The sequence below is a fragment of the Brassica napus genome, chromosome A4 (genome assembly GCF_020379485.1).
Source record: "Brassica napus cultivar Da-Ae chromosome A4, Da-Ae, whole genome shotgun sequence".
NCBI classification, from domain to species: Eukaryota; Viridiplantae; Streptophyta; class Magnoliopsida; order Brassicales; family Brassicaceae; genus Brassica; species Brassica napus.
In genome coordinates, this window is record NC_063437.1 from 15,504,019 (window position 1) to 15,531,308 (window position 27,290).

The 27,290-nt window shown below is 30.9% G+C and overlaps 2 protein-coding genes, 1 long non-coding RNA gene and 1 pseudogene across 5 annotated transcripts; 2 read left to right on the plus strand and 2 right to left on the minus strand.

Moving 5' to 3' along the window:
- Positions 1–1,937: 1,937 nt before the first annotated feature.
- LOC106446916 (inner membrane protein ALBINO3, chloroplastic) lies at positions 1,938–4,870 on the minus strand. Its single transcript, XM_013888735.3, has 11 exons — positions 4,424–4,870; positions 4,236–4,346; positions 3,874–3,948; positions 3,720–3,780; positions 3,565–3,638; positions 3,378–3,482; positions 3,187–3,294; positions 2,986–3,089; positions 2,600–2,749; positions 2,412–2,517; positions 1,938–2,325 (listed from the first exon to the last, which is right to left on the minus strand). The coding sequence occupies exons 1-11, from the start codon at positions 4,757–4,759 to the stop codon at positions 2,221–2,223; spliced, it is 1,335 nt and encodes a 444-aa protein (XP_013744189.1). The 5' UTR covers positions 4,760–4,870; the 3' UTR covers positions 1,938–2,220.
- Positions 4,871–5,762: 892 nt separating this feature from the next.
- On the plus strand, positions 5,763–10,016 carry LOC106448738 (annotated as a pseudogene).
- Positions 10,017–13,831: 3,815 nt separating this feature from the next.
- On the minus strand, positions 13,832–16,537 carry LOC125608051. The gene is made up of 2 exons (XR_007339073.1): positions 14,377–16,537; positions 13,832–14,273 (listed from the first exon to the last, which is right to left on the minus strand). It is a non-coding gene; the product is annotated as an uncharacterized LOC125608051 (long non-coding RNA).
- A 3,416-nt stretch (positions 16,538–19,953) lies between these two features.
- Positions 19,954–21,904, plus strand: LOC106446915 (dof zinc finger protein DOF2.2). 3 transcript variants are annotated; one of them, XM_013888734.3, is made up of 3 exons: positions 19,954–20,255; positions 20,641–21,199; positions 21,281–21,904. In XM_013888734.3, exons 1-3 carry the CDS (start codon positions 20,202–20,204, stop codon positions 21,619–21,621), a joined length of 954 nt encoding a protein of 317 aa, XP_013744188.2. In that variant the 5' UTR covers positions 19,954–20,201; the 3' UTR covers positions 21,622–21,904. The 3 variants fall into 3 exon arrangements, with proteins under 3 accessions (XP_013744188.2, XP_013744186.2, XP_013744187.2); XM_013888732.3 differs by having other exon boundaries at positions 19,958–20,255; positions 20,641–21,904; XM_013888733.3 differs by lacking the exon at positions 19,954–20,255 and adding an exon at positions 20,264–20,457 and having other exon boundaries at positions 20,641–21,904.
- Positions 21,905–27,290: the final 5,386 nt, after the last annotated feature.

Here is a 27,290-nt window from a genome sequence, read left to right on the forward strand (position 1 = left end):
GTAGTTTAAAGAAAAATAGTTTGTTTCAAAATATAAGTTGCTTTCGCATTTTAATGCATTTTTTTGTACTTATTAACTAATAAAATAATACATATTTTTTTTTTTATGATTGGTTAAATTTATACATTAAATGATACTTTTTGAAAAGTAACAACTTTCTTAATATTGATGTTTTTAATTAAAACTACCTACAATTAAAAACAAAGGGAGTATCTTTGTAGCCCTTCATCTCGGTAAATATTATGTAACTAATAAAATAATACATATTTTTTTATGAAAAAGAGTATAATATGGTAATTTTTTTGTATACAACATTTTCTTTAAGTTATAAGACTATCTCTAATGGTTTATTCTATTTTAGAGTAGTTTTCACTATAAAATAGAGTAACTCCAAAATAAAGTAATGTTTCTCTCTAATGGTTTATTCTATATTTGACTCTATTTTTTTTTTAAAAAATATACATTTTCTAATTTATGACTAATACCTTTTAATTACAAATTTTACAAATTGATCTCTTATATTTTATTTTTCATAAAGTTTTCATAAATTATATATTTATATCAAACATTTATTATATTAAAAACATAATACATTTTAACTTAAACAACACCATTAGTGTATCTTTCCCATAAATGACCAGTTAACAAATTTCGAATACGAAATGAGATTCTTTATCTTTGATTTTTCTAAATCGATCAAGAAACTATTCAAACCGAATATCATTTGGATAATATTTTACAATTTTTGTGGATATTGGAGAAATTTACCAGAAAACTAAATCAGTATTATCTATAATTTTAATTTTATGTTATGTTGCTTATTTTCAATTTTAGTATTTTTTTTCCTTTACTAATCTTATAAAATTATTTTTAATTTAGTGCTTGTTTTCTTTGGCTAGTAAAATAAGTTTCCAACGTTTATATATATTGTTTTGAAGATAATGTGTTGCTTACAGAATTAAATTACACAAATAAATAACTACAAAATAAAAAATTAAAGAAGAAAAAGACTAAAGTATAAATAAAAAAATTTTACTCTATAATAAAGTAAGAAATAGAGTTTGTTTCAAAAAAAAAAATAGAGTTACTCCAAATATAGAGTCAGAAATAGAATTGCACTATTTGATAGTGAGATAGTGAGATATAAAGTGAGTTTGAAAATAGTTTTACTTTATAATAGAGTTTGTAGAAAATAGAGTGAAGTTAAATATGCCCTAAAAACTTGTTGAAAACCCGATACGTTTTCCCTCTCTAGTTATTTACCTAATCGATGTCCAATTCAAAAAATTTCAAGGATGTGAATATGTGATTGTTCCGTTCATTCACAGAACTACTTGCTAATGCTAGTCGCTAGAGTACGATAAAATAAGCTACTAGTAATACTTGATTCCCATTTCCCAGTATGATGCCTAGATTACAAAAGCTAATGGTTACGCTTACTGATAGATATTAGATCTATGATATTGCCTTTCAGATTCCCTCATTAATAAATTGCACAGGCCAATTATACATTAGGAAAGCATATAAGTTTGGGTTTCAGATCTTGGAATCCGGTTCAGCTTAGTTTTATCGGATCTTTCATCTAGAGGAGCTTTGGATCCATTTCAGATGGACTATCATTTTGAGTCGGTTCAGATCTCCCTTCTCAGAACCATTTAGACATTTTTGGGGACATAGTTTGGTACAGATGAGATATTTATCACCAGTAAAAACATAAAAACAAAAGATATCTGAAACATCTGAAGAATTTATTCGAAATAGCAAAAATATATAAGTAATGCTCAAGCATAATTCTTATAATCTTCCGGATTCAGATACCTAATAAGATCCACAGGCCTCAATGAAAAATACTGAGTGTACATATCCAAACTTGATCCGAACTGACTTTCCCCTATTGGTTACCCATGCCTAAAAAGCATGTATCAAATTCACAAATATTACACAAGCTAACAACAAAATTTAAGTGGACATTTTGAAAGTCATAGTACAGACACATCTAGGTTGTTAATACAGACAAGATGAATCACATAAGAAATACAAATCAATATACTTTTGATCAACGGCTGCATTTAACTTTAGAATGACCTTTTGCCCTGATTTTACAAACGTTTAGGTATTGCCGGACTTGGTATATGCAAAATATATCAAAGATCAAACTAAAGGACAGATTCCAACCTCCCTCTCTCTCTCCTCACAATTGTCTTTGTTTTGTTTAGGTTTCTATACAGCGCGTTTTCGCTTCGATCTTTTGCTTCTTCTTTGGCCAACGTCAGGCAATGGCTTGCTTGTGCTCGAAGCTAACGCTCCTTCACGAACCTCTTCTTCCTGTTCCATCATACTTACTCAATAAGTTCTTTAACGTAATCATGTAATTATTTACTTGATCGAGTTGTAGTTTACGAGACTCTTACCTCATCATCGGACCCTTCTTCTGATTCATCTAGCAATTCAACTGTATCTTTCGCAACGGCCTTGTTCTTTTTGCTGCGCTTCTCTTGCTCTTTTAACTGTCTAAATCTGTTGTAGTAGTTCAATATAACATCCGACGCTTGTAAGAATAAAATGTTAGAAGTCAAAGATTATAAAGAGATTCCCTCACCTTTCGCCAGCATCATCAGGCTGTGCAATAGATCTCTTCGCCCGTCCCGCGGTTATTATTCCGCTTGCGTTTTCATTGACTGCAGGCGCTGCCCCGCCTAGTTTACGCAGCCAAACTTGTTGTGCGGTGCTAAGTACATTGTTTGTGAACCTAACATACAATTGCAAGGTTGAAACGTTAAGCATCAGCGTTTGAAATACACATACAGACAATTAAATCTGAACAGTAAGTATCAACTATACTGGGAATCCGCACATATCTTATATACATTCTGAGAATGAAGCCATCTAGGTTAAATTTATCCTACATGTGTGCAATCTTAGATAAACTTATACTGAATGCTCTCATACATATATGAAAATTGAGCAAAGGTGTGGGAAACCAACCAGTAGATAGATAATCCTGATGGGACAGACAATGCAAAGTAGCCGATCATGAGTGGAAGAAACTTGAAAACAAGAAGTGTGTTCTTCTGCGCAGGATCGTCTGTCTGCCCAAAATAAAATAAAATCGAGCTTAGAACTTTGACAATCCTACCTTTTAGTGATAAGAATTTTTTTAAAAGAAGTTTTTGTTATGTCTCTCACTTGAGGAGGCTTCATAATCTCCATTGACACATACTGGGAGACAATAAGCAGAACAGGCAAAACAAGATACGCGGCAGTATCACCCCATCCCAATGGTGGATGCCCATCCTGCACCACCAACCAACATTAGACTAGGAAACTGTATTCAGGCATGTTACAACAAAAAGTTAAAATTTTCTCTCTCTCATTACCACAAAAGGGAAAAGCCATGAGACGCCAGATCCACTCTGCCGAGCAGCTATACTTGTTGGTCCACCAAGAGATGGAATCCAAAAGAAACCTTCTGTAAATAGTCCCTGCAAGTCAAACGTTTTTTTTCAGCAAAAAAACATAAACAAAACCCACCAGCTAACTTAACATAAGGGAATATCAACGAACCTCGTTGGCCACGTTGGAGAGAGCTTGGTATAAACCAATCCAAACTGGTATGGTAGCTAAAGTTGGCAAGCAACCTAACATCAAAACAAACAAGATACTGTATATAATAACGAATAACAAATTGCAAAACAACCACCATTACTAGTAACTAGTACCTGCCAATGGATTGACACCGGCTTGTTTATACAAACGTGACGTCTCTAGTTGTATTCTCTCCTACATATACACACACAAAAAAAACAGTTACAGAAGAGTCAAGACTTAATCATTCTCACACTAAACTCATTCTCTAGCCTACAAAAGATCCACCTGATTGCCTGCGTAACGTTGTTGAATTGCTTTAATCTTCGGTTGAAGATTTTGCATCGCCATCGTTGATTCAACCTACAGAATGAACTCTATTCAGCAAAATGCTTCCAAAATAACGAAATATCATCAATTGGTTTTCAGCTGAAAAAACTCGTAATAAACCCAAATTTAATATAATATCATAACCGCCACCATCCAGGAGGTTGTTCTGTTCCCACAGTTGCCCACACTCCTAACGGAGAAGTTTATTAATAAAAAATTAATTGGTTTTAAGTTGAAAACTCGTAATAAACCCGAATTTAACATAATAACAGAACCACAACAACCTCGTGGAGGTTGTTACGCTAGTCGAAATCAATCACCTGCTGCTTAGTCAAAGGGTAGGTGGCCGCCTTGACGATGATAGTAAGCAAGATGATCGCGAATCCGTACGCGTAGGGCACATGAACCGCCGTGAGTCCATCCTTCAAAAACTAAACAATCCAAAAACACAGACACTTACTGTTACAAATCTCCACAAATTGGAATCAGCTCTGCTTTAAAAACTCACCTTGAGCACCAGCTCCATGCCATCGGAGATGAATCCGAACCAGCCGCCACTCTTCTGCACGGCGGGATCAGTCGATACAGCTGAATCGGCGGCGCCGCCGACGACGGCTGCGTCGGCTACGGTGTAGAGGAGAGACTCGGCTCTGGTGAGAATCGCTCCGATGTCGACGGAGCCGTGGAGAGGGGGGAGCTCGTTTAGGCTGAACCGTACGAGATGCTTGTTACGAAATTGAAGGCTTCCTCCTCCTCCTCCAGCTACGTGGCGGGAAGAGGAAGAGGGTTTGAGCAAGGGTGAGCCGAAGAAGGAAGATGGAGACGAGATTAGAACTCTCGCCATTTGGAGGTTCCTTGAGCGAGAGGACGAGAGGAGGAGAAGAAGATAAAGTTTTTATTTTATTTTTGTGTTTTTATTTTTCTTTTTGTTTAATTCATGGATTTAAATAAAAATGGAACGGGGACGCTGGTGAGAGCTTTTTTTTTCATTTGGTGGAGATTACCTCCAATCACAAGAGACCACGTGGCCGTGTATCTAACGTGGGATATGAGTGTTGCTCCTATACCGATTTGCCACTACTAGCCGGACATAACACTGAATCAGTTAATCGAAAATTTTATGCCGAGTAATCGATTTTTTTTTATATTTATTTATAAACAACAATATATATTGAGTATTTTAAAAGTTATTATGATATATATTAAGGTATAATAAAATATTATGTGAATATTTCAACATATATCCTGGAGTAGAGTTCTAACCTAACTCGTTTAAAGTGTATTCATTATAGATATGTCTCAACACTCAGAGCTGTTCTTTCTACTGGTAAAATCGTTTTTATAAAAAAAATAGATATGGTCAAGTTCGAATTTTAACAGCTGCACGAAATTTCTTAGCAATTGACTCTTGTCCCTGACTCAGAAATATTATAAGTTTCGACCTATAACTTTTTACAATTTAAAAAAAACTCTCAAATAGATTTAAAAACCCAAAGGTCTGATGCCTATCATGTGAAACATTTGGATGGTTTTACCTTCTCCATTAGACGATGAAACTCCTTGGAATGAGATGCCTTTGAAAGTTTCTAGCCGTGTACCAGCAGGTACACTTCCTTGTGGCCACTAGGTCAGTTTCTTTTTCTTTTTGGAATGAGATGGTCAGAGTCGTCTGATCCACATCGATTTTAGAACAAAGTAGACAGAGAGGTGTCATAGGTGTCATCCTCAGCCATGATAACATAATGAAGTTTCTAGGCTTGGTAACATTTCAGCCATATTTAATGGTTATTTTCCAGAGAAATGCGATTATAAAAAGCTTATGAAAGCTTCATATCTCCTATGTGAACAAATTTGTTTTCATATTCCAAATAATTAAACATCAATCGGTCGTAGATATACAATAAGACTACATGACAATCAGTATACTAAAACGAAATTCTGATAACTCTAGTTGATATCTTCTACGGTGTAACTTAATATACTATTAATAGAGTGGAGAAACAACTTAAAAACTTCTAAAACAACATATTTCTATATATGTCCAAATCGTGTTTTAAAACGGCATAAGCTATTTAATTCATATACAATTGTGTGCATGTGTACATATGGATCTTTTGCACTCTCAAAAGCAATCCTAAGTTTCTTTCTTTTCTTCCCCACTTTTTACAAGTTTTCTCACAAAACTTCTGTCATGGAAATGGGGAATAACACGAATTTAGATACGGGGAACTATGGAGATACGGAGCTTGACATAGAATGGGTAAATAATTTGGCTTGGTATGGTAAAGCTGTGAGAAGTGACGGTTTTATATGCGAGGTACATCCAGGTGAGTTATCTTCATATGGCATTTGGGAGAAGGTTCCTTTCAACAAAGTTCGTCTTCACATTTGGCAATATCCTCTTCCCAATCTCGAGCTTGTCATCTTGTTTGTGTTCGTCCTTTGGCAAGTCTTTGATATTTTGTTCAAGAAATTAGGTCTTTTGATTCCAAAGTTCGCCTCTATGATGCTTGTGAGTTCTTTTTAATATTTTTTTGAAATATATTTTACTACATAACGTCCTGACATTATCTTTGTTGCACTGAAGGCAGGGCTACTCTTGAACGTTCTACTTACAGTTTCGGGAGACAAGTCCATTATTCAGGAGATTTTATTCCCCGAAAACAGAATCGACATTCCAGGATGCCTTGGATCATTTGGTTTCATGATGTTCTGGTTCCTCAATGGTGTGAAAATGGATGTCAAGACAATCTTCAAGGCTGAAGCACATGCAAGACTCACTGGAGTTGCAGCGGCTGCTCTTCCTATAACGGTTGGCTTACTGCTTTACAAATATAAATCACTTGAGAATAGACCGCTCAAAGCCATAGAGTATAATACGTTGCTGCTAATGGAGAGCCTCACGTCCTTCTCGGAAATCGCGAGACTCTTGCTTGACCTCGGCATGAACCACTCGTCGGTTGGTCAGGTGGCTTTATCCACATCTGTAGTCTCTAATACGGTTGGACTAATGTTCTGGTTGGTAATAGTTCCTCTTGGTTTTCAATCATTGGTTCAAGGTGTAGGTCTACTTCTACAAATGTTCTTCTTTATCGTCATTGTCTTTGCTGTTGTGAGGCCAATAATGTTTAAAGTAATCATACGGAAACGAGAAGGGAGACCTATAGAAGACAAATACATCTATGTGATTCTCGTCATGGTTTTCTTGTCGTGTATGTATTGGGACGGTCTTGAGCAGTTTCCAGCACTTGGAGCTTTCATTCTTGGTCTTTCTATTCCTAATGAACATCCTATTGGTTCTGCGTTGGTCGAACGATTAGAGAGCTTCAATTTTGGTATTGTATTGCCTCTCTTCATGTCAGCTAGTATGCTAAGGAGTGATATAAGAGTTTGGAAAGACATCTTAACATTCTATAGCAGCAATGACAAGAAGTTCGCAGTTGCGTCTCTCGTCTTTCTCATCTTCTTGTTGAAGCTTTCTGTCTCAATGATCGTACCTTACCTCTTTAAAATGCCGTTGAAAGACTCCATTATTCTTTCCCTTATCATGTCCCATAAAGGTATAATAGAATTAAGTTTCTACCTTTTCTCTTATGGCCTCGAGGTTAGTCTCTCTCATATTTCCATTTCTTGATCATTATTTTATTTTCTTGCAAGAAAATAAGTAAAAGAAAAATATTCGTTTTGACACTGGTTTGATATATATACAGCTTTTGGACAGAGATACCTTCTCGATCCTAGTTTTGTCCATTCTCCTAAACTCATTGTTCCTACCAATGGCCATCCGATTTCTCTATGACCCATCAAAGCGATTCATGTGCTACCAAAAGAGAAGTTTGGCAAGTATGAAGATAACTGGAGCCCTAAAGACTCTTGTGTGCATCCATCGACCAGACCACATATCTTCCATGATCAACCTTCTAGAAGCTTGTTATCAATCAGACAAGAGCCCTCTCACTTGCTACGTGCTTCACCTTGTCGAGTTACAAGGTCAAGAAGTACCCACTTTGATCGCACACAAAGTACAGAAACTCGGAGCCGGGACGGGAGCAAAATATTCGGAAAACGTCATCCTCTCTTTTGAAAATTTCCACCGTTACGTACGCGGTTCTATTTTCATAGACACATTTACTTGCATAACAAACTCGCACCATATGCAAGATGATATTTGTTGGCTAGCTCTCGATAAAGCTGTCACGTTTATCATTCTTCCTTTCCACCGGACATGGTCTCTCGACCGAACATCCATCGTATCCGACAGTGAAATGATCCGGTTTCTCAATTCCAACGTCTTGAAACAAGCTCCTTGCTCTGTCGGTATCCTTGTTGAACGTCATCTTGTTAACAAAAATCAAGAATCTCAACAAAACCTTAAGGTATACGCCCAATTACATTTTATCATCTTTCTATTAGTTTTTGTACTGATAACTAAGTAAGAAATAAGTAAACATGGTCGAATCTCATCTATGTTACTTCGATGGTGGTTCTTACGCCTACGCCTGGGCACATTTTTCGGGAACCAAATCAACTGAAGAACCCAAAACCAGAATTGAACATAGAGGTACCGGAAAATTCAAAATATAGTTTATATACCAAATATTTCTATTATATTTATTTTTCAAATAACTAGAAATCCTAAAAAAAATATTTATAAAGTGAATTATCAGAAAAAAACAAACTATCCGAATATTACTTTATTCGAAATATTTTACCTTTATCCGAATTACCTGATATTTTATTCAAAAACTTGAATTACCCGATTTTTTTGTTGAAAATTTTGAAATTTTAGAAAATTTTATCCAAATTAACCGGAATAGAATATGACCCAAAATTTGGTGTTGGGGGAGGAATATTAGCCAGTTTCTAACATTGTTATATGAACCGAACCAAACCGAAAACTGAAATTAGCAAAACCAAACAAAATTTCATAAATACCTAACGAATCATGTATCTCTAAAACCAAACAACCAAAACCGAAATGCGCAGGGGTTCCTACAGAAATCTTACAAACTCCTTAAGTTGAAATGATATAGGAATGAGACTTACTAAGTACTTGGAGCGACTTGAGAACAGGTGTGTGTGATATTTGTGGGAGGAGAAGACGACATGGAAGCATTGGCCTTTGCAAAGCGAATGGCCCGTCAAGAGAGCGTAACATTAACGGTTCTATGCCTTCTAGCAGCCAAAAAGAGTAAAAAGGCGACAGGTTGGGATCAAATGCTCGACACAGTGAAACTAAGAGTAAGAGAGTTGGTACGAAGCAACGATCCAGGAAACTTAAAAGAAGAAAGTTCCACGACTTACTTGGAAGAGGAGATAGTAGATGGAGCGGATACATCAATGCTTCTACGCTCTATAGCATTCGATTACGACCTGTTCATCATAAGCAGAACCTGCGGTCAGAACCACGCTGCGACCCTAGGGAATGAGAGTTGGTGTGAGTTTGAGGAGCTAGGAGTCATCGGTGATTTTTTGGCCTCACCGGATTTTCCAAGCAAGACATCAGTCTTAGTAGTTCAACAACAACGAACCATAGCCAATAATTAGAAGTGGAGTAAAACACTCTACTTGTTCCATGTCTCTTTGTTGCTGACTCTTATCGAGTTATTATATAAATCTGAGCTGTTCAAACGTTTGTTGTAAAGATTATTATAACTTACCAGATTGAAAGCCGGTTCTCGGCACGGCCAGATAAAACATTCTTTTCAGCCTCTAATTTTTTTTATTTTTTTTGCAGTAAACGGCTATTCTATTACTCAAATTCGAGGTGGTTTGAGAAGATAGACCAGAATAAAACAACCAATAAAACATAAAGATATGTGAAAAGAACGTGTATTCCTAACTAACGAATCTGCAATCTCATTCGGCCTCTAAATTTTAAAGAAGTATTATACATATATTATATATAGGTCGCATGACCCCCCAAGTTTTCAGAATTTTTTTCTTAAATAATCTAAAAATATTTGTGGTTTTTTTAAAAATTTCAGATCCGGCTGTGACCAGATTCATTATATGTAATTATTGATTACATATAATGAATTAATTATAATTTCAATAATTATTTTATTAGATCCTAAGGGATGTTATTTGAAATACCTTAAATTTAGTGTTATTGGATCATACTTTTGTAACAATATTTAAAATTAAATTTGATTAATTCAATTAAATTTTGAAATTTTATATATTAAAACAGAAGTCATGACTTCTTTCATGTGTGATTTTTTAATTTGGACCATCACTTAAAAATCTTACTAAATGTATTTTATTAAGACTAATAATACATATAATATTTAAAATACTTTAATCATAATATCTTTTGATATCTTTTCATTTTAAATTTAAATATATTTATTTTAAAATTCTAACAAATCTTTTTTTAAAGATTTTTACAAGATCTCCATTTTTGAAATTATATTTAAATATTTTCACTAATTTTGAAATTTGTTTAAAATATTATTATACATTAACATATTCAGTTATCGTTTATAAAATAAAAAAAATTCTATGATATTTTACCTATTATATAATCATAATCAATCATATTAAAAGAAATTATTATATTGAGCTAAATATAATAAAATTGTATTAAATTTATAAATACATGAATTTTATTTTTGTAAGTATAAAATATTTATGTTCAAAAATAAAATCTAATACGTTGGTAAGATGGGTTAACATTAGCAAACTATTTAATACATGTATAAAAATTAACATGTATTTCTTTAAAACTAATAATATAAAATCTTTGTAATTACTTTAATCATATATTTTCATTTTGAATCTAATATATATTTATATATTATATTTTAAAAATTCTTATAAATCCCTGTAAAAATATTTTAACCATAACTTAATGTATTTTAAGTTATCGTTTATAAAATGAAAAATAAATAAATTATATCCTATTTTATCTACTTTATAGTCATGATCATGTTAAAATATAATTATTATACTTAAATAAATATGATAAAAAGTATATTCAACTGATAAATTTATAAGTTTTATTTTTATAAATATAAACTATTTATTTTAAAAATATAATATGATGATACATGTCTAAAAATTAACATATGTTAGCAAACTATATAATACATGTCTGCAAATTAACATATGTTATACTTTTGTATATACAATAATATATTATCTAAAATAAATAAGTATATAATATGAAGTTGATGCCACACTTTATTAAAATATAGTATTTTTCAGAATTAAAAGATTTTGATTTTCTTGTGTATGTGAAGTAATTTGAATAAATTATAACAAGTTATTGATGAAATTTGAAAATTCGTAACATACGTGGTATACATTGTTAGTGTAAAATAATGCAAGATTTTTTGTGATATTACGTAAACGTGAAACAAAACAAGAATATAAAATCAAAGTAATATTTGAATGATCTGGAAAGTAGAAGTAGAACGTTTTAGTGCATAAACTTTAGTTCTAGCTGCAAGTCTCTTAGTCGAAAGTATTTCTTACTCGATCTCCTTGTTTTAGAGTTAGTCTTTTTATAAATAAACCTAGTCAAGATACATGTTAGACTTTTTCATATCATGAAATATGAAAAGATCTTCCTTTATCTAAAAGTTTTCCTTTTAATTAGCCCGGAGATCGGAGGCAAACTTGACCGGAGGTCGTAAGCCTGAAACTAGAGGCAGACGTCGTGCTCTATCCAAAGGAACTCATAGATTAATTATCCCAAACCCACATTAATAGTAGAGCTTTTATAATAGAAAAACTAGGCCGTATCGCTATTTTGTAATTTTATTGTTAGGTGTTAATATATGCTCCATTTGCTATAATTAATGTTAATTATTCAGGAACACCTTATTCGAGTTGAATATATGCGCATAACATATGAAATTTTTTTTTTAAACTAATACTAAAAACATCATGCGTAAGTAAACTTAAATAAAATATATATTAGAAATTGCATTGTCTTTCGTAATGCAAAACACTTTTTAAAAGGGATAATTTGTAGACTACCCTATTTAAGATTGTAAATTTTAAAAATATACTGTTTAATAATATTTTGAAAAGTACATTTATTTGTGTATTATAAGACTTTTTTACCCTTATTAAAATTTTACACAAAATAATAGAAATTGGAAATTATTAATATTATAAAAATTTTATTGAATTATATATTTTATATATTTAGTGAATTATAAATTTTAAAATTATAAATGGATAACTACTGATATTTTCAACTTTATCGCTGAAACATAATCTTATATAAATAGCATTCTTACCTTTTATCGTATTTGTTATTAAGTGCCTTAGAACTATTAAACATGTTGTTTAATCATGAAATTTAATAGAGTTGGGTGTAAGAAAAAACTAGCCGAGAACATAATTTTTGAGAACATAACTATTGCTACATGTATTCCAAATTCTTTATACTCGTGTTAAATTTAATATAGTCAAATTTGTCAAAGAAGAAGAATGAGAAACTGTTTTATCTGATGAAATAAGATAATTAGGTGATTATTAAATGTATTTAAGAGTAAAATTTATGACAAAAATCATCAAACTCCTAGTTACATGTTGGCAAGATTGTATCTTTCTCCACATATACAAAAAAAAAAAGAATTACAGCCATTAAAAATACGAAAACCCAAAAATTTTAAACAAAAAATACCAACATCCATAATCTCTGTGTGTATATCTTAAAATAAAACAAATAAATCATTTATTTTACTAGTTCTATTTCTATTAATTTTCATTTAAGTATTGAAATTACAATACTCTTAAGGGTGAATTAGCTGAATATTCATAAGAGGCAAAAAAAGAAGAATATGTCCATGCTACAGTAACACCAAACGGATGGGACAATTAGAGCCCAAATTTTCCCGTTTTCTCCTTTCTAGCGCGTGCACGTGAGATGATTATGGAAGTTAAAATACATGTGCACATTTGTTTGGCTCTTATTCATTATATTGAGTATTAATAGTTGGTTTTTTTCTGCTTTATGGCAAAATAGACAACACAATGAATAACAATGTATGAAGAAGAAGAAATAAGCGTAGTAAAATCACAACCTTCCAACGAACATTAGATGTTTCATCATTAAGCATGGTTACCGTTTCAGACTACTATACATTGCGTAGTATAGTATAGTATAGTACAGTCTGGCACAAGTTCTACACTTATTGCAAAAGAAAAACACGCTACAACTTGTGAACTTAAAATGCTCTCGATTCTACTCTATATGAAACATGTATACACTTAACCAAGGATATGAGAATTTGTGTCAAATTGTTCTATACTATACAACATATGTAGTATAGTTTGAAACAATAACCATACTTAGCGCTTCCCATATTGAAAATGTTTTACCCTACAAGGTATTACACACGAGCTGTAATAGTTGCGAGAATGTGTTGTCAAAAGAGAGAAGAAGTACATGATAAAAGTGGTGAAATTAAGGACTACGAAATTGTTGGAAGCTACTTTAGACAAAACGTATACACACACTTAACTATGCTTATTCCAACGTATGACAAACTATACTATAGTATATATTATATAGTATATATCATGGATAGGTTGTATAAACAATCCAACATATCTCCATATGTTTTGTAGAAGCATATATCACGGATAGGTTGTATATGTTGCGAGAATGTGTTGTTCTATGCCAGAAGAAACATCGGATAAAATTGATGCACTTAAGGGGATGTCAATTATTGGAAGCTAGTATAAACAAACTGTACATAAGCTTTAGTTAGGGTATGCTGCCATGTGACAGACTATACTATAACATATATTATAAAGTATAGTCTAAATTAACCCATGTCGTTCTAATTCCATGCATACTTCTTTGCAGTTTAGCTCTTCCAACAAGTTGGGTACAAGTGCAGAAGGTTAACAAACATAACTGTCATTTTAAGGATGATGTTGAATTCCATCAAAGTGTGTTGTAATAATTGCTATATAGATGACAATACAATAGTACATATGTGTTGCATAGAATACATAAGAAACCTGAAATTAGATACGGCGTGCAAGTAAATATTGTAAAAGTACACAGAAAACATAGGGGTTCCATCCAACAAGTCAATATAAGTAGTATATGAGTAGATAAAGAACAACATCAGGGTTTCATCCTACATGTCACTATGGGAGTTGGCCGGGGTGAACGTCGATATGGCTGCAACTGCAAGTGACTCATTTGTGAGTGAGGCGTACTGATTTAGGCTCTCTGTTGCATAAGCATTGCCACAAGAGGTAACCCTCATGTATGTTAACCAGTTTCTCCTCTTTTCCTATACTATTTACATTTATTATATAGTATAGACACCTCGGTTGCATCATACATCAGTTTATCTCCCCCTCCTCCCGCACGGGCCCAGAAACTTGTGTTGTGAAACAAACACCCAAAACACAGACATAGACATTAGTAAGGACACTAAACCAGTTGAACTATTACAAATACCAATGGTAATCTATACTATTTACATGCATCACACAGTATAGTCTCATGTTTCCCATCATCCATCAAGTTCTCCCCCAATCCACGAACCCAGAAACTTGTGTTCACAAAGAAGATGTATGGTCATAAACTTACTTCGACGAGGCTCGTTTTACATGAACCAAAGATTAAAATCTTAAATAAAATTTAAAACAAAAATAATTGAATAACAATACCTTCTTTTGTAACTTTGGCAGTTACCCCTTCCAATCAGATATGCAAACGAAACTGGTTCCGATTAATTGTTGTAAAACAGGTTTGAATTGCACTAAATACCTTATAAATCAAACATTATTTACCTTGATTCATTCCTTTTTGGATATGAGATCGCGCCGCCGTTACCGTGAATAGTCCACCGTAATCTTACTTTTGATTATCCAACTTCGGCCGCTGTCACCCATGTTAACTCGCCGACGTTTCCCTTTTTCAACTGTGATTCGCAATAGTGGAGACGATCTTGCTCTTCGCATGCGAGAGGGTTGTAAGTGAAACTGATTTTTTGTTTGGCTGCGAAAAAAAAAAGACACATTTTTTGCCTTCCTACGCGCAGGTGAGGCTAATTTTGTCACATTTCATAACATTATATATTATAGCATAGCATCTGAGTTGATATGTATAGATACTTAATTTTTCATATATAATGGACATGAGTCCAAATTTTCCTACTCTTAATTAGGGTTAATTTTGTCACATCACTTATAAATAAGTATAGTTTTCAAAAAATCAAAAATATGTTGTAGTTTTCAAAATATAATCTCATTTGATGGCATTTTTCCAAATTTTTCTTTTCTAAAATCGCATTTATCTTAACAGTTTAAAGCAATGGAATTGGCCTGATCTTTGTGATCCATAACATATTTGGATATGATAATTAGTTTCTTGAGCTGCCACGTTGCATCACCAAAATATGCAGTTACAACCATATAGCACATGCTATTCACTAATGCAATAACGTTGCAGTTTCTACAGGATCTCGAAACTTATGCGTTTGATTTCATCTTTCGAAAAAGTAAATTATAGAGTATACATTTTCCGCCTAATTACAATGGAATAAATAATTTACTTTTATATCATCTTAACCATAAGTATATTTTAATGACAAGATCCCATCTTTACATGCTTGGTGAATGTATGGCAAATGGGTAACCTTTCTACACAAACAAAAATATATATAATCGTGAAGGGGAAAGCTGCCTGCTCCAAAACCTCTTTCAAAAAAATAAAGAAAAAGCTGCTCGTTTCCTTTCAGTTAGTTGACATCGAATCTGATTCTCACACCACCACCTTCTTACTTTAGTTGTCATTATCACTTTCTTACACGTTATAAATTTTAGTTTAGTAAAAACGTTTTTAACTAATCTGAAACCTTTTTCGATATCTTACATATACAAGTACAACACTGACTTTACTTTGTAATGATAGAAGCCATAAATAGAGTATTAAGTGTTATAATTTTAAGAGTGTTGTAGGTGATGCTACTGTAGTATTTAAAGGTCGACCTTGCAAGGAAGAAGTATCTAACACTAAGTTTGATCTGTGGCTACAATGAGCTGTAAGCCTAAATGATGGTGGGAGTTAGGACTTAGGAGTTTCAAAGCCAGCATAGTTCTAATAAGTCCTAAGAATACTGGAGAGAACAGAGGGGATATATGCTTTCAGGTTCTAGTCAACTAAGTCAAGTGTGATCGTACTAAGTGGTATTTCTCTTTCTCTATTTTTGCAACTATAATTGAAGATGGTCTTGAAACCCTTAGTAATTCTCCAAATGAGTTCACGCTCAGAATCCTTTAAAGGTGATCTAAGCAATCCATATCAATATAAACTAATGTTCTCACTAGTGCTAATTAAAAAATATTAAAGAATGAAGGTAAATTATATGGAACAAATTAGAAAGAGTAAAATATAGAGAAATAATGGAACTAATTAGTAACATACGTAACAACCAGAAGCTCTACTTTGATACGTCTAATTGGGTTCGAGAAGTTCGATGGTGGGTCAAAAAATTTTAAGGCATCCAGTTTACTTGGATTGGAAGAAAGGGCAACAAAGTTGCGGATAGACTTGCTAAACAGCTTGTTTCAAAAAAAAAAAAAAGACTTGCTAAACAGCTAATTCCAAATAAAAATAGCTTCTATTTTCATAACTATGTTCCCCAAGGTATTACAACTGAACTTCCACAATGACTATGTTGGTTCATATCAAACTTCATAAGATTTGAAGTTAAAAAAAATAAAACTAACTAATTAATTGTTACAATGCATGGTAACAAAACAAACATAGAAAAAGAATAGAACAATTATTTCGTTGTCAAATTTAGGAAATATTTGTATTCTATATTTTATATAAATGACATAGTCATCTCAAACTTAGTTTTGAAATGAATGTGTCTTGTTCCTTTGCCATTATTCACCATTTGTATGGCTACAGAGATATTCTTAACAATTGATAGCTACCACCGGCAGTTCTTGTTGTAAATATTAAAAGGTATAGTTTTTTTTAAAGGTATAGTTAATATGTTAATTATAATTTTAATTAGTTAAATATAAAAATGATAAGAAATATTTATGAAAATAATGTGGAATTTAGAGAAAAGCGTACCACTTATTTCTGAAGAATATCAAATAATTTTTTAAATACCTTAAGATAAGTAGACACGAATTAAAAAGTGTTTGGGTTATATAATATCTTACCAACAAATAGGAATATATATATAGGATCTTTGTACGTAGACATTTTACTACGGACAGTCGGACACAACATAGCATGATATGATACTTATTTGAACTGTGAATATTATTACTCCAAATTATTTTCAATTAGTATATGAAGTTGTACTGGGAAACAGTTTTTTTATCAGAAAAAGAAAACTGAATGTACGGTTAATTTAGACTATACGTACTTAAGTTTTACGGATCTTAATTAGTTAAAACGTCAAATTTAAACCTGGTTGAATACATGCATTGCTTCGCTTCATTGAATGGATATATGTTCTGCAAATTATGAGTGGTACAAATTATAATCACACCAAGTTCTTTTTAAAGTGATTATGAAAATAGTTTCGGATAGACGTAGCTATAATGATTAATATTTGATGTTAAACCTTCAAATTTATCATGGAAAACGATATATGATCGATCTAGAACGTAGCCATGTTAAATTCGTAATAGAAACTTTCCACTACTTCTCAATAGAATGTTTTGACCAAAAACGAAGCCCCTAAAGCAATAAATTAGTTTTTTTTTTGAGGAAAGCAATAGGTTAGTTTATAACTGAAGCATTGACATAGGCCAAAACCAAAACATGAGATAATTCATTAAATTTCTCACTGCAACGCTAGCTAAATCCTTAAGTAAAACATGGATATACTTCCAAATTAAAAGAGAAAATGTTTCGTATAATGTATGAAGTGTTGATTCTTTATGTTTTGTCACAAATAGTATTTTTCGAATAAACTGATATAAATTTCTGGGTTAGTTATAAGATTTTAAAAATGAATAAAAAGAGGAAAAAAGACAAATTGAAGTAGGATATGGAACATGTAAAGCTGCAAAGGTTTGCATGTAATGCAACATGCATATGCGCCATTTCCAGTCTCTTGCTGAAAAAGGATGGTTAGCATTTATATACGAAAGTGTTACAAAAAAGCATTTATATACGAAAAGACAGGTTATGAAAGAGATTAGAAGAATTCGTGTCAAAGTAAAACAAAAATTAAAGAGATGAGGAAAAATCTTGTCAAAATAAAACAAAATAAAGAGATGATAAGAAGATTGATAGAGGAAAGCAAGAAAAAGATGGCATAAAATGTAGACAAATTGCAAGATCTCTATTTTCTTTCAAAATAAAAATAAAAGTTCAGCCATATGATAGAAGTTGTGAATGACATGTTTTATCTTTCCCTTTTCATGCTTTTTTTTCTTTTTTATTTCTCTCTTTTAATATAGACAAGTTAACAACTTAACATCCATACTAAGATTCAGTCATTCCTGTTTAATAAGATTGTTTTATATATTGAATATTTGAACGCAATCAGGGATAAGGCTACTCTTGCCCCCACTAAGATACCGTAAGTAAGCTTTCATGATTACGCATCTATATCATAGTGAACAGTTGTACGTGCATTATTTAACTAAAAATGATAATTGCGACAAACTTACCAGAAATCGATTGTTTGACAATGGTCTATCTATGTTGTTTTATTGGCCTAGACTAGATTACGAGGTGTTCATGGAATTTGAATCACATAACCTAAACTAGCATAGAAAAATACCAGATGATTAGTCTGAAAATCTAGTAATAAGAGCCTTTTTTGAACAAAAGTTATAATTAGAAAATTATTGTGACTTGTTTTTTTAATCAAGGTTAATGCACTGCATTTGTTAAAGACACTGTTTTTTTTGTTAACGAAATTGTTGTGAATGTTATTAGTATATAGTTCATTGGTATTAGGTCGAGTTGAAGGCATCATATTTACCTTTTAATTAGTTAAACCCGTTCGGTTTTCGATTTTAATGAGTATCTAAAGATAGGAGAACAGAACCGATTATTCATATTTATTTGTTCTTTCTTCATTGCATTATAGACAAGTTCTCATCCAAGGTCCCAAACAGTAGGCTGATTATCTGCTATCATAGAATTTAACTACAAGCAAATATTTTTATGCTATTACATTTACGCTATTACACATGCACACGCATATATAAAACTGCCATGGGTCTCCATTAAAATTCACAAATCCAACTGATTAAAGATTTATCAGTAGTTTACCGCATTTTTAATTAACTGACATTGATTTGCCACAACTAGTTCATTCACGAGCCAATTTTTCATCTGTTTCAAATGGTATCTTTTTAATCACGATCAGATATATCCAGTTCTCCTTACCATCTAAAAATTAAAGATGCAAGAATCTTCCGTATAAGGTTAGAAGTTCCATAAGAAAAATAATATTTGTAGTAGATTATTCTGTAAAAAAAACGAAAAATAAACCTTAAAATTAAACGTGTAGATGAAAATAGATTTATAAAAATACTTTAGCAGTAGTTAACTGTATGTTGCCTCAAAAAAACAAAACTTACACCAAACCATGAGAAAAATTCTACATATAAAATGCTGAACAGAACCTGAATATTAATATATATCCAAATATCAAATGTGCAAAAAACTGAATTATAAACCATCCGATTGTACCGCTTCATCCCAAATTCCTGTTACTATAAATGAATTGATCTGGATTTTCCCAAACTTTTTACTTTAATACGCTTCAATCCTAAAAAAATAAAAAAAAATTAGGTATTTTGGTTGTCTCGAGAATTTCTTTAAATATTTCGACTTATAGGCCATCTTTTCTCTACATAGTATGACCTTGTAAATCATTTCAATATATATACGTGTGTGTAAGGTTATTATTCGACAGAGGGAGCCTTATCGGCGAAGAAACGTCCCCCCACTCAAACCCTAAAAAGGGAATCACAACAAAATAATATATGTATACTATAATATATACATATAATGCATGAGAGTGGGAATTATATAAAAAGAAATAAAGCAGAAGAACATGACCCATGTTTAAAAAAGCATTATGCTCTGCTTTATCTTTATGCTCCTTCTCTATCATCCTCTTCTCTCTAAACTTCTGTCTTCTCTCTTTCCCTTTTGGTTATGAGCTCTCCTCACAATCTCTCTTTAGCCTTTGGTTCCCTTCTTTCGTTTTTATTGTGATTCTCCCACCATTTTTGTTCTTTTGAGTTTTAAAGATCCATCAAACTTTATTAAAGAAAGCAGAACAAAGAGATAAAAGGGAAGAAGAACGATGGTTTTCTCATCCGTCTCAAGCTTTTTAGATCCACCAATTAATTGGCCACAGGTTCTTTGATCTTATATTACCTAATCTTCTCTTTCTTTACTTTCTTCTTTTTGTGTGATTTTTAGCGCTCTTAAGTTCTCCATTGATTGCTTTGATTCTTATATTAATAATTTTGATTCATTTTTGTAAAAGACATATTCCTATTCTCATCTTTCTTCATCTTTAGTCTCTTCTTTTTATCAAAGTTCCGAAACATATCATGGTATTTCTTGCTTTATAATCCCACCTATATATATATATATAAACCAAATACATACTATAAGTTTCTTGTTCAAAATTTTGTAAGGAAATAACAAAATATTGAATTTTGAACTTTTGAACTTTCGGGTACTTGTTTCTTATATTGTGTGTTTGAATTAATTTTTCTTCTTTTATATGTTTGCAGTCTGCGAATTCGAATAATCATCCTAATCATCCTCATCAGCTCCATCTACAAGAAACTGGAAATTTAGTTGGTGGCCATCAAGTACACTCTCACCAGTTCCCGCCACAAAACCCTAACCCTAACCACAACCATGTTGACACCACAGCCGACACCACAGTTGATCCCGCCGGTCTCAGCGGACCAGCGACTGAGAGAGCGAGGCTAGCTAAGAACTCTCATCCGCCTGAGGGACCCCTAAACTGCCCTCGATGTAACTCAGCCAACACCAAGTTCTGTTACTTCAACAACTACAACCTCACGCAGCCACGCCACTTCTGCAAGGCTTGCCGCCGTTACTGGACACAAGGCGGCGCTTTGAGGAACGTCCCTGTTGGAGGTGGCTGCCGGAGAAACAAGAAGGCTAAGCCCGGAAATTCAAAGTCTTCCGCCTCCTCACAGAACAAGCAGTCAACGTCTATGGTCAACGCTTCAAGTCCTACAACAAATAGTAATATCCAGTTACGAACAAATAGCCAACTACCGTTTTTGCCCACTCTACAGAACCTCACTCAACTCGGTGGTATCGGTTTGAACTTAGCCGCTATTAATGGAAATAGTGTTGGAAACGGTAACACTAGTTCAAGTTTCTTTAATGATTTAGGGTTTTTCCATGGAGCTAATACTTCGGGTCCGGTCATGGCTAACAACAACAACAATGAGAGTAACATTATGACTTCTCTTGGATCAGCTAGCCACTTTGCTATGTTAGATCGATCCATGGGATTATATTCTTTCCCTAATGAGGGCAACATGGTATTATCTTCTTCCACAGCTTCTAGGGTTTCTCAAACTGCTCCGGTGAAAATGGAAGAAACCCATGTGGGTAATATAAGCCGGCCGGATTCGGGTTTGACATCTGCGGGCAATCAATCCAACCAGTACTGGCCCGGTTTGACTCTCCCTGGTTCTTCTTCTAACGATCAGCAGCAGCACCTAATGTGAATGTTTCCTAGCAGTTGGATCATTCATGAACATCGTCAATTATGGAGAAACTAAGAGGTATATTAGAATGGTCTCTTATACAAATTATGGTCGTTATACAATCAGGTGTGACAAAGAAGTAATCGTATTGTGTGATTTGAACTTGTTAGATGTGTGAGTGTCTGTCGAGTTTGTGCTTGTTTAATTCGTAATCTTCACTGAAATGTTATGAAATACTGTAATAACTAACAGATCTGTATCTCATATTTATTTGTTTTAATGTTGAACTATAATTTTTTGGCTATGGGTTTTTTAGACTAAAGTACGAGAGAACCAATTAGCATTATTACTAGGAATTTTATCATCTACTGCCTAGTTTGTAAAATAATTGTATATAATAATTAACTTTATTGGACCAATAGGATAATTCATAAAAGTAAAAGGGTGTTACAGACTGACGAATTTAATCATACAATTCCGTGTCTCTCTATTGATAGAATAGTTTTAAAGTTACCAAAAAGCTTAGATTTCTCACATTTTTAGGAGCTTTTTCTTTCCTTTTTTTCTTTGTCAGTCTTTCTTAATAAAGATATGTGCATATGTAGATGCATGTTACGTACCACGTTAAAATCTTTACTTTTTCCAGTATTCCGTACACTTGCGAAAATTATTACATCTTTTTCTTTTGCTAATGAAAACCATTTACCCTTTTTTTCTTTAAGATAACCGTAATTTGACATGTGTATAGAATCAATCTTCGATTTTTGTAACATACGTTTACTTAAAAAATGTATATACTTTTTTTTTTGCATAAAAATGTATATACTTGATACACCATTTCTTTTTGTAAAATCAGCTCCATCGCCATAACATAAAGGCGACATTTTAACAATAAGTTCTACTATTGTTTTTATTTTACCACCTATGTGAATTTCCATATTATAACATGAAAACTGGCTGTGATGTTTACAAAAAGTTAGTCTGTTATGGGTTCATCCGGCAAAAATAAATAAAAACAAGATGAAGCCATGAAGGTATAGAGTATGCTTTTGCGGGGTGTTCTAGTCATTAATTCTTACTCCTAAGTCACAATTGCATTAGGTTGTTGAAAGACACTTTTGCTACTTCCTTCCCAAGATTATATATATCACGCAGTTGGCGATCTATGAGCTTGAATTTTTTTTGCTGGTGTTGATGCTTACCATCACGTGTCTGCTATTTCTCAGCCCAAATGGAATACGTTGAAAACGAACGCAAATCAAACTCAAAAAAGCAAAGAAACCAAAACGATTGAGGCAAATACATAAATTTATGGTTTGTGTATTATTATGTGAAAGAAAAATAAATTTAAAATCCTTTAAACTTATATTTGCATTTTTCTCAAAATCCGATTTCTTTTTGCTTTAAGAATATACTAGGTGATTTTTTTCATACTTATTTACGGGTATATATTTACAAAATAAATATATTATAAAATTATTGATATTTTAATTTTAATTATTTTGTAATATATGTATGATTTATTTTAAATAATATTATATTAATTTTAATTAGACATGTAATTTAAATATATAATATCTAATCAATATTACTTGGGTATATTGAATTGTATCTACTTTTCCAAGTTTAATAATAGTATTTTTGTGTTGAAATAGATTAAATTTTTTATTTTTCTTTACTTAGGCTTTTGATTTTGGGCATAAAAATTTAGTTTGTTTCAGTTAAGGGTTATAGATATTTCTTCAAATTGTAGCATATTTAATTTTGATTTTAGTTAAACTAAATTTGATTAGTTTTATTTATTTCATTAGTGCAGTTCTTCACATATATATATATATATGTATATATACTTTCATAAATTATTATATATAATTTGATATTTTGGCATTGTAAAAATAGTAGAAAAGGCTGAATTGATGATAAGTACAATTTTTATAAGCACAATACCAATAAAATTTTAAAACTCATGAACAAATATCAATATTGACAAAATATTTTTTTTTTTGTAAATTCCAAGTAACTTTACACTTTTGATGTATAAAATATAAATTAAAAATATTCTAAATAATCTTAACGATAAAAAATTTAATTGGTTTATGTATTCTAATTATAGGTATATTATGTTGTATTAATATAATATTTTTGATAAATAAAAAAAAATATTAAGTCTTAAAGTTGTAGGGGTATTTAGGTTTGAATATAGTTTATAGATTTTTTTATTTATGTATTTTGATAAAAAAAATAGAAAATATAATCAAAACTAAAATTTAACAAAAAGGCATTTGAAAAAATTATATTTTATTGTCTCAATAGTAGCAATTATAAAATATTTTAGCTCATCAATGATATTCTAGTATATGTTATTTAAATTAATTTTCAAAATAATCTGAGAAAATATATTGATGTAAAAAATATTTTATTAATTTAATATATATTATGTTGTTTAATATTATTTTGAAAAGCGATGATTATTTTTTAACATAAAATATTTTCTTGTGAACTTTCCTTTTTATGAAATCACACTATATATAAAATATATTTTCATAAAATATGCTTTCTTTCCTTTTTTGTAACTATAATATTCATTTTATTAAAATATGTTTTCTTTCCTTTTTGTAAATAGAGTATTCATTTTTTATTATATTTAATTTAATTTTATGATATATGTTATTTGAAAAATATAAAAATGAAACTAATATTAAAAATTTAATTGGCATAAATTATGAAATATTTTTTAATAATGACAATTATATATAATAGTTTAATTCATTAAAAGTGTCTCCGTAATTGCACATCGTAAAAATTAACATGAGCGCGACACACATTGAAAACTTACTTCTCAAAAATATTATAATGATATTTATCTTATAAAAAGTAATTTTCATAATCCTAAAAGTTATACATATATAAGTATATAACAAATAAATCTCACCAAAAATCAACTCAGCAACTTTCAACCGAATTCCACAAAAAAAACACATTTTCTATGGCTGCGACGAGACGTTAAGAGTGGTCAAACACGGCGAGTAACAAAGGTAATGTGTCAATGTTTTTTAAAGACTTGGTCGGACGAAAGACCCTAAAGAAGAACAAAGACACATTTGGTGTGCGGAGATTTTGCTAGAAAGACGCCAAGGAAGGGATAATTGGAGTGACTAATGTGATTATATTGTGACTGAGATATTTGGCCCTCATAAAATTCTAGCCTGTTTGGTTAGATTCTTGAACTTTATTTCATATCAATTGTGCTTTTAATCTGTCTGAAATTTCTGCCTAGCTGTACACAAATGCCTAGATGAGATTATTCTTTGCATTAGAGGTTGATTGTTTGTAGTTTTTGTTTTAGTTTTTGGTTTTTGCTTTTGTAAAAACCATTTTTTATCCAATCAAGTTTTTAGTTTTTAGTTTTTGTTTTTGTAAAAACCATTTCACTTCCAATCAAGTTTTTTAACAAATAGATTCCCTAAAATTTAGGGAAACTAGTTTTTCAAAATTTCAACAAATTTGTGAAGAAAAGCCAAAAACCAACTTTTGGTGATGATTGTTTCACTAGTTTTTGGTTTTAGTTTCTCGCTTTTTGATTTTAGTTTTTAGTTTTAGTTTTTAGATTTTGATTTTGATTTTCGTTTTTAGTTTTTGGTTTTTAATTTTAGTTTTTGGTTTTTGATTTGTGTATTTTAGGTTAAAATTTATTTTTCGAAATTACTGTTTTGTTTTTATAAAATGAGATGATTTATTTTAAGACAATACAAAAAAAATACTAATAAAATTATTGAAATTTATATTAAAATGTAGAAAATATCAATAAAATTTTAAAATTATCATTAAAATATATCAAAATACCATGACTGAGAAAATCTAAAAAGAATCAACACAAAATGGTTTTCAGAGTTTTTATTTTTAGTTATTAGTTTTTAGATTTTTATTTTTATATTTATGTTTAATTTGATTTTGATTTTTTTTTTTGAATTATTTTTCAGTTTTATGAATTTTATAGCAATAAAATAAATCATAAATAAACTATGTAAAAGTTTATATTTTATTATTAAAATGTATTAAAATATTATGTCTGTTATTTGAAAAATATATTAAATTTTTTTTTAATTATTGAATTTTTGTAAAAAAGAAATATTTTCCTACTGATTAAATTTTTTAATGTAAAAATAATACAATAAAATACGTAAGAAAAGAGTGTAGAGTTTAACAAACATATACATCTAAGTAGTGTTAATATATTGTATTTATATATTTACCAAAAAGTAGTACTCGTGCATATCTTCAAAAGCCAACAAAACAAGGATTTTGGTTTTTCATTGAAAAGTTAGTTAAACATCTAAAATCTAGTTTTCCTATTTTCTAGGAAATCTACTTTGTTAAAATTTTGATTGGCAATAATATAAGTTTTAGTTTCCTTAATTTGTAGGGAATCACTTTTTTAGAAATCTTGATTGGACAAAAATGTAGATTTTGAAAAACAAAAACCAAAAACCAATGTAGAAACTGCAAACAATCAACACCTTTGTGGGTTTTCAATACAAAAACGAATTTTGTTTATTTTGTATAAAATACTATATTTTAATTAATTAATAATTAAGTAAATAATGTTTTCATAAAGATAAAATTCCCATACAATATTTTTTATCATTTAACATTAATGTAAAATAATATATGTGTTTCATATATGTAAATAAATATAGATAATAATAATATTAGTATTAGACTAGTTGTAACCAATTACTTATTAATATCTATAAATAAATTATTGAATAATTTTATTATACATACTAAACAACAACTAAAAATTATAAATTTAAAATATTTTATTAATACAATATATTATATTAATTTGAAAAAATAGCCATTCAAGTTCTAAAAAACGAAAAATATTTTATGTAATAAAATTTATAAATAGTTTCAAAATTTTAAAATATTATAATTTTAATAGTTTATAGATATTTTATTAATTATATTTAAGTATAATACTTAAAAATAAAATAATTAAAACATGGTAATGTTTTTATTTTAAATAAAATCCACTATATTTTGATAAATTTTAATGGTATTTTTTTTAAAAATATTATTTTAAAACAATGTATTGCTTATTTTATAAAAAAACTAAGAATACAGCAAAACAAAAATCTAAAAACCAAAAACCAAAACCAAAAGCTGAAAATCAAAAACCAAAATCTAAAAGTTAAAAACCAAAAACCAAAATCTAAAACAAAAATCTAAAAACCAAAAACTAAAACCAGAAACTAATGGAAACAATCATCACCTAAATCTAAAATCTCATCTTGCTGAATTCGTTGATGTAAATAACATTTAAAATTTTCCCAAACTTATAATCAAAATGAAGACATGTTTATGAAGTTGCACGATCCGGATCAGAACCCGTCCTAGGGTGTATCGGGAGGCCACTTTTTCAGGAAAAAGAAAATAAAAAATGAGGTAGATCAATTTTGATTAATGAATGTGGTTTGGTGTTAAAAAAAACACTAGACTAAAACTATATTTATTAAAGTTATGGCCAATTTTTCTTACGGAAGCCCATGCTTCATTGGCACGGCCCAAGGGCAGGCTATGCTCTGGATCATTTACATGATAAGTCACATATTGCTAGTTGTTATGTCTAAACTCTAAAGTATACTCTTTGTTCATCAAGACGAGATCAAAAGGAGCTCTCAAGGCAG

What these genes read in the sequence shown, in the direction of transcription:
- LOC106446915 (XM_013888732.3), top strand. Translation starts at nt 20,202, where the DNA reads ATGGTTTTCTCATCCGTCTCAAGCTTTTTAGATCCACCAATTAATTGG. An exon ending in CACCAATTAATTGGCCACAG is followed by an intron (nt 20,256 to 20,640) that starts GTTCTTTGATCT and finishes ATATGTTTGCAG; the next exon opens with TCTGCGAATTCGAATAATCA.
- LOC106446916 (XM_013888735.3), bottom strand. Translation starts at nt 4,759, where the DNA reads ATGGCGAGAGTTCTAATCTCGTCTCCATCTTCCTTCTTCGGCTCACCC. An exon ending in GCATGGAGCTGGTGCTCAAG is followed by an intron (nt 4,347 to 4,423) that starts GTGAGTTTTTAA and finishes TGGATTGTTTAG; the next exon opens with TTTTTGAAGGATGGACTCAC. An exon ending in AACGTTACGCAGGCAATCAG is followed by an intron (nt 3,781 to 3,873) that starts GTGGATCTTTTG and finishes GTGTATATGTAG; the next exon opens with GAGAGAATACAACTAGAGAC.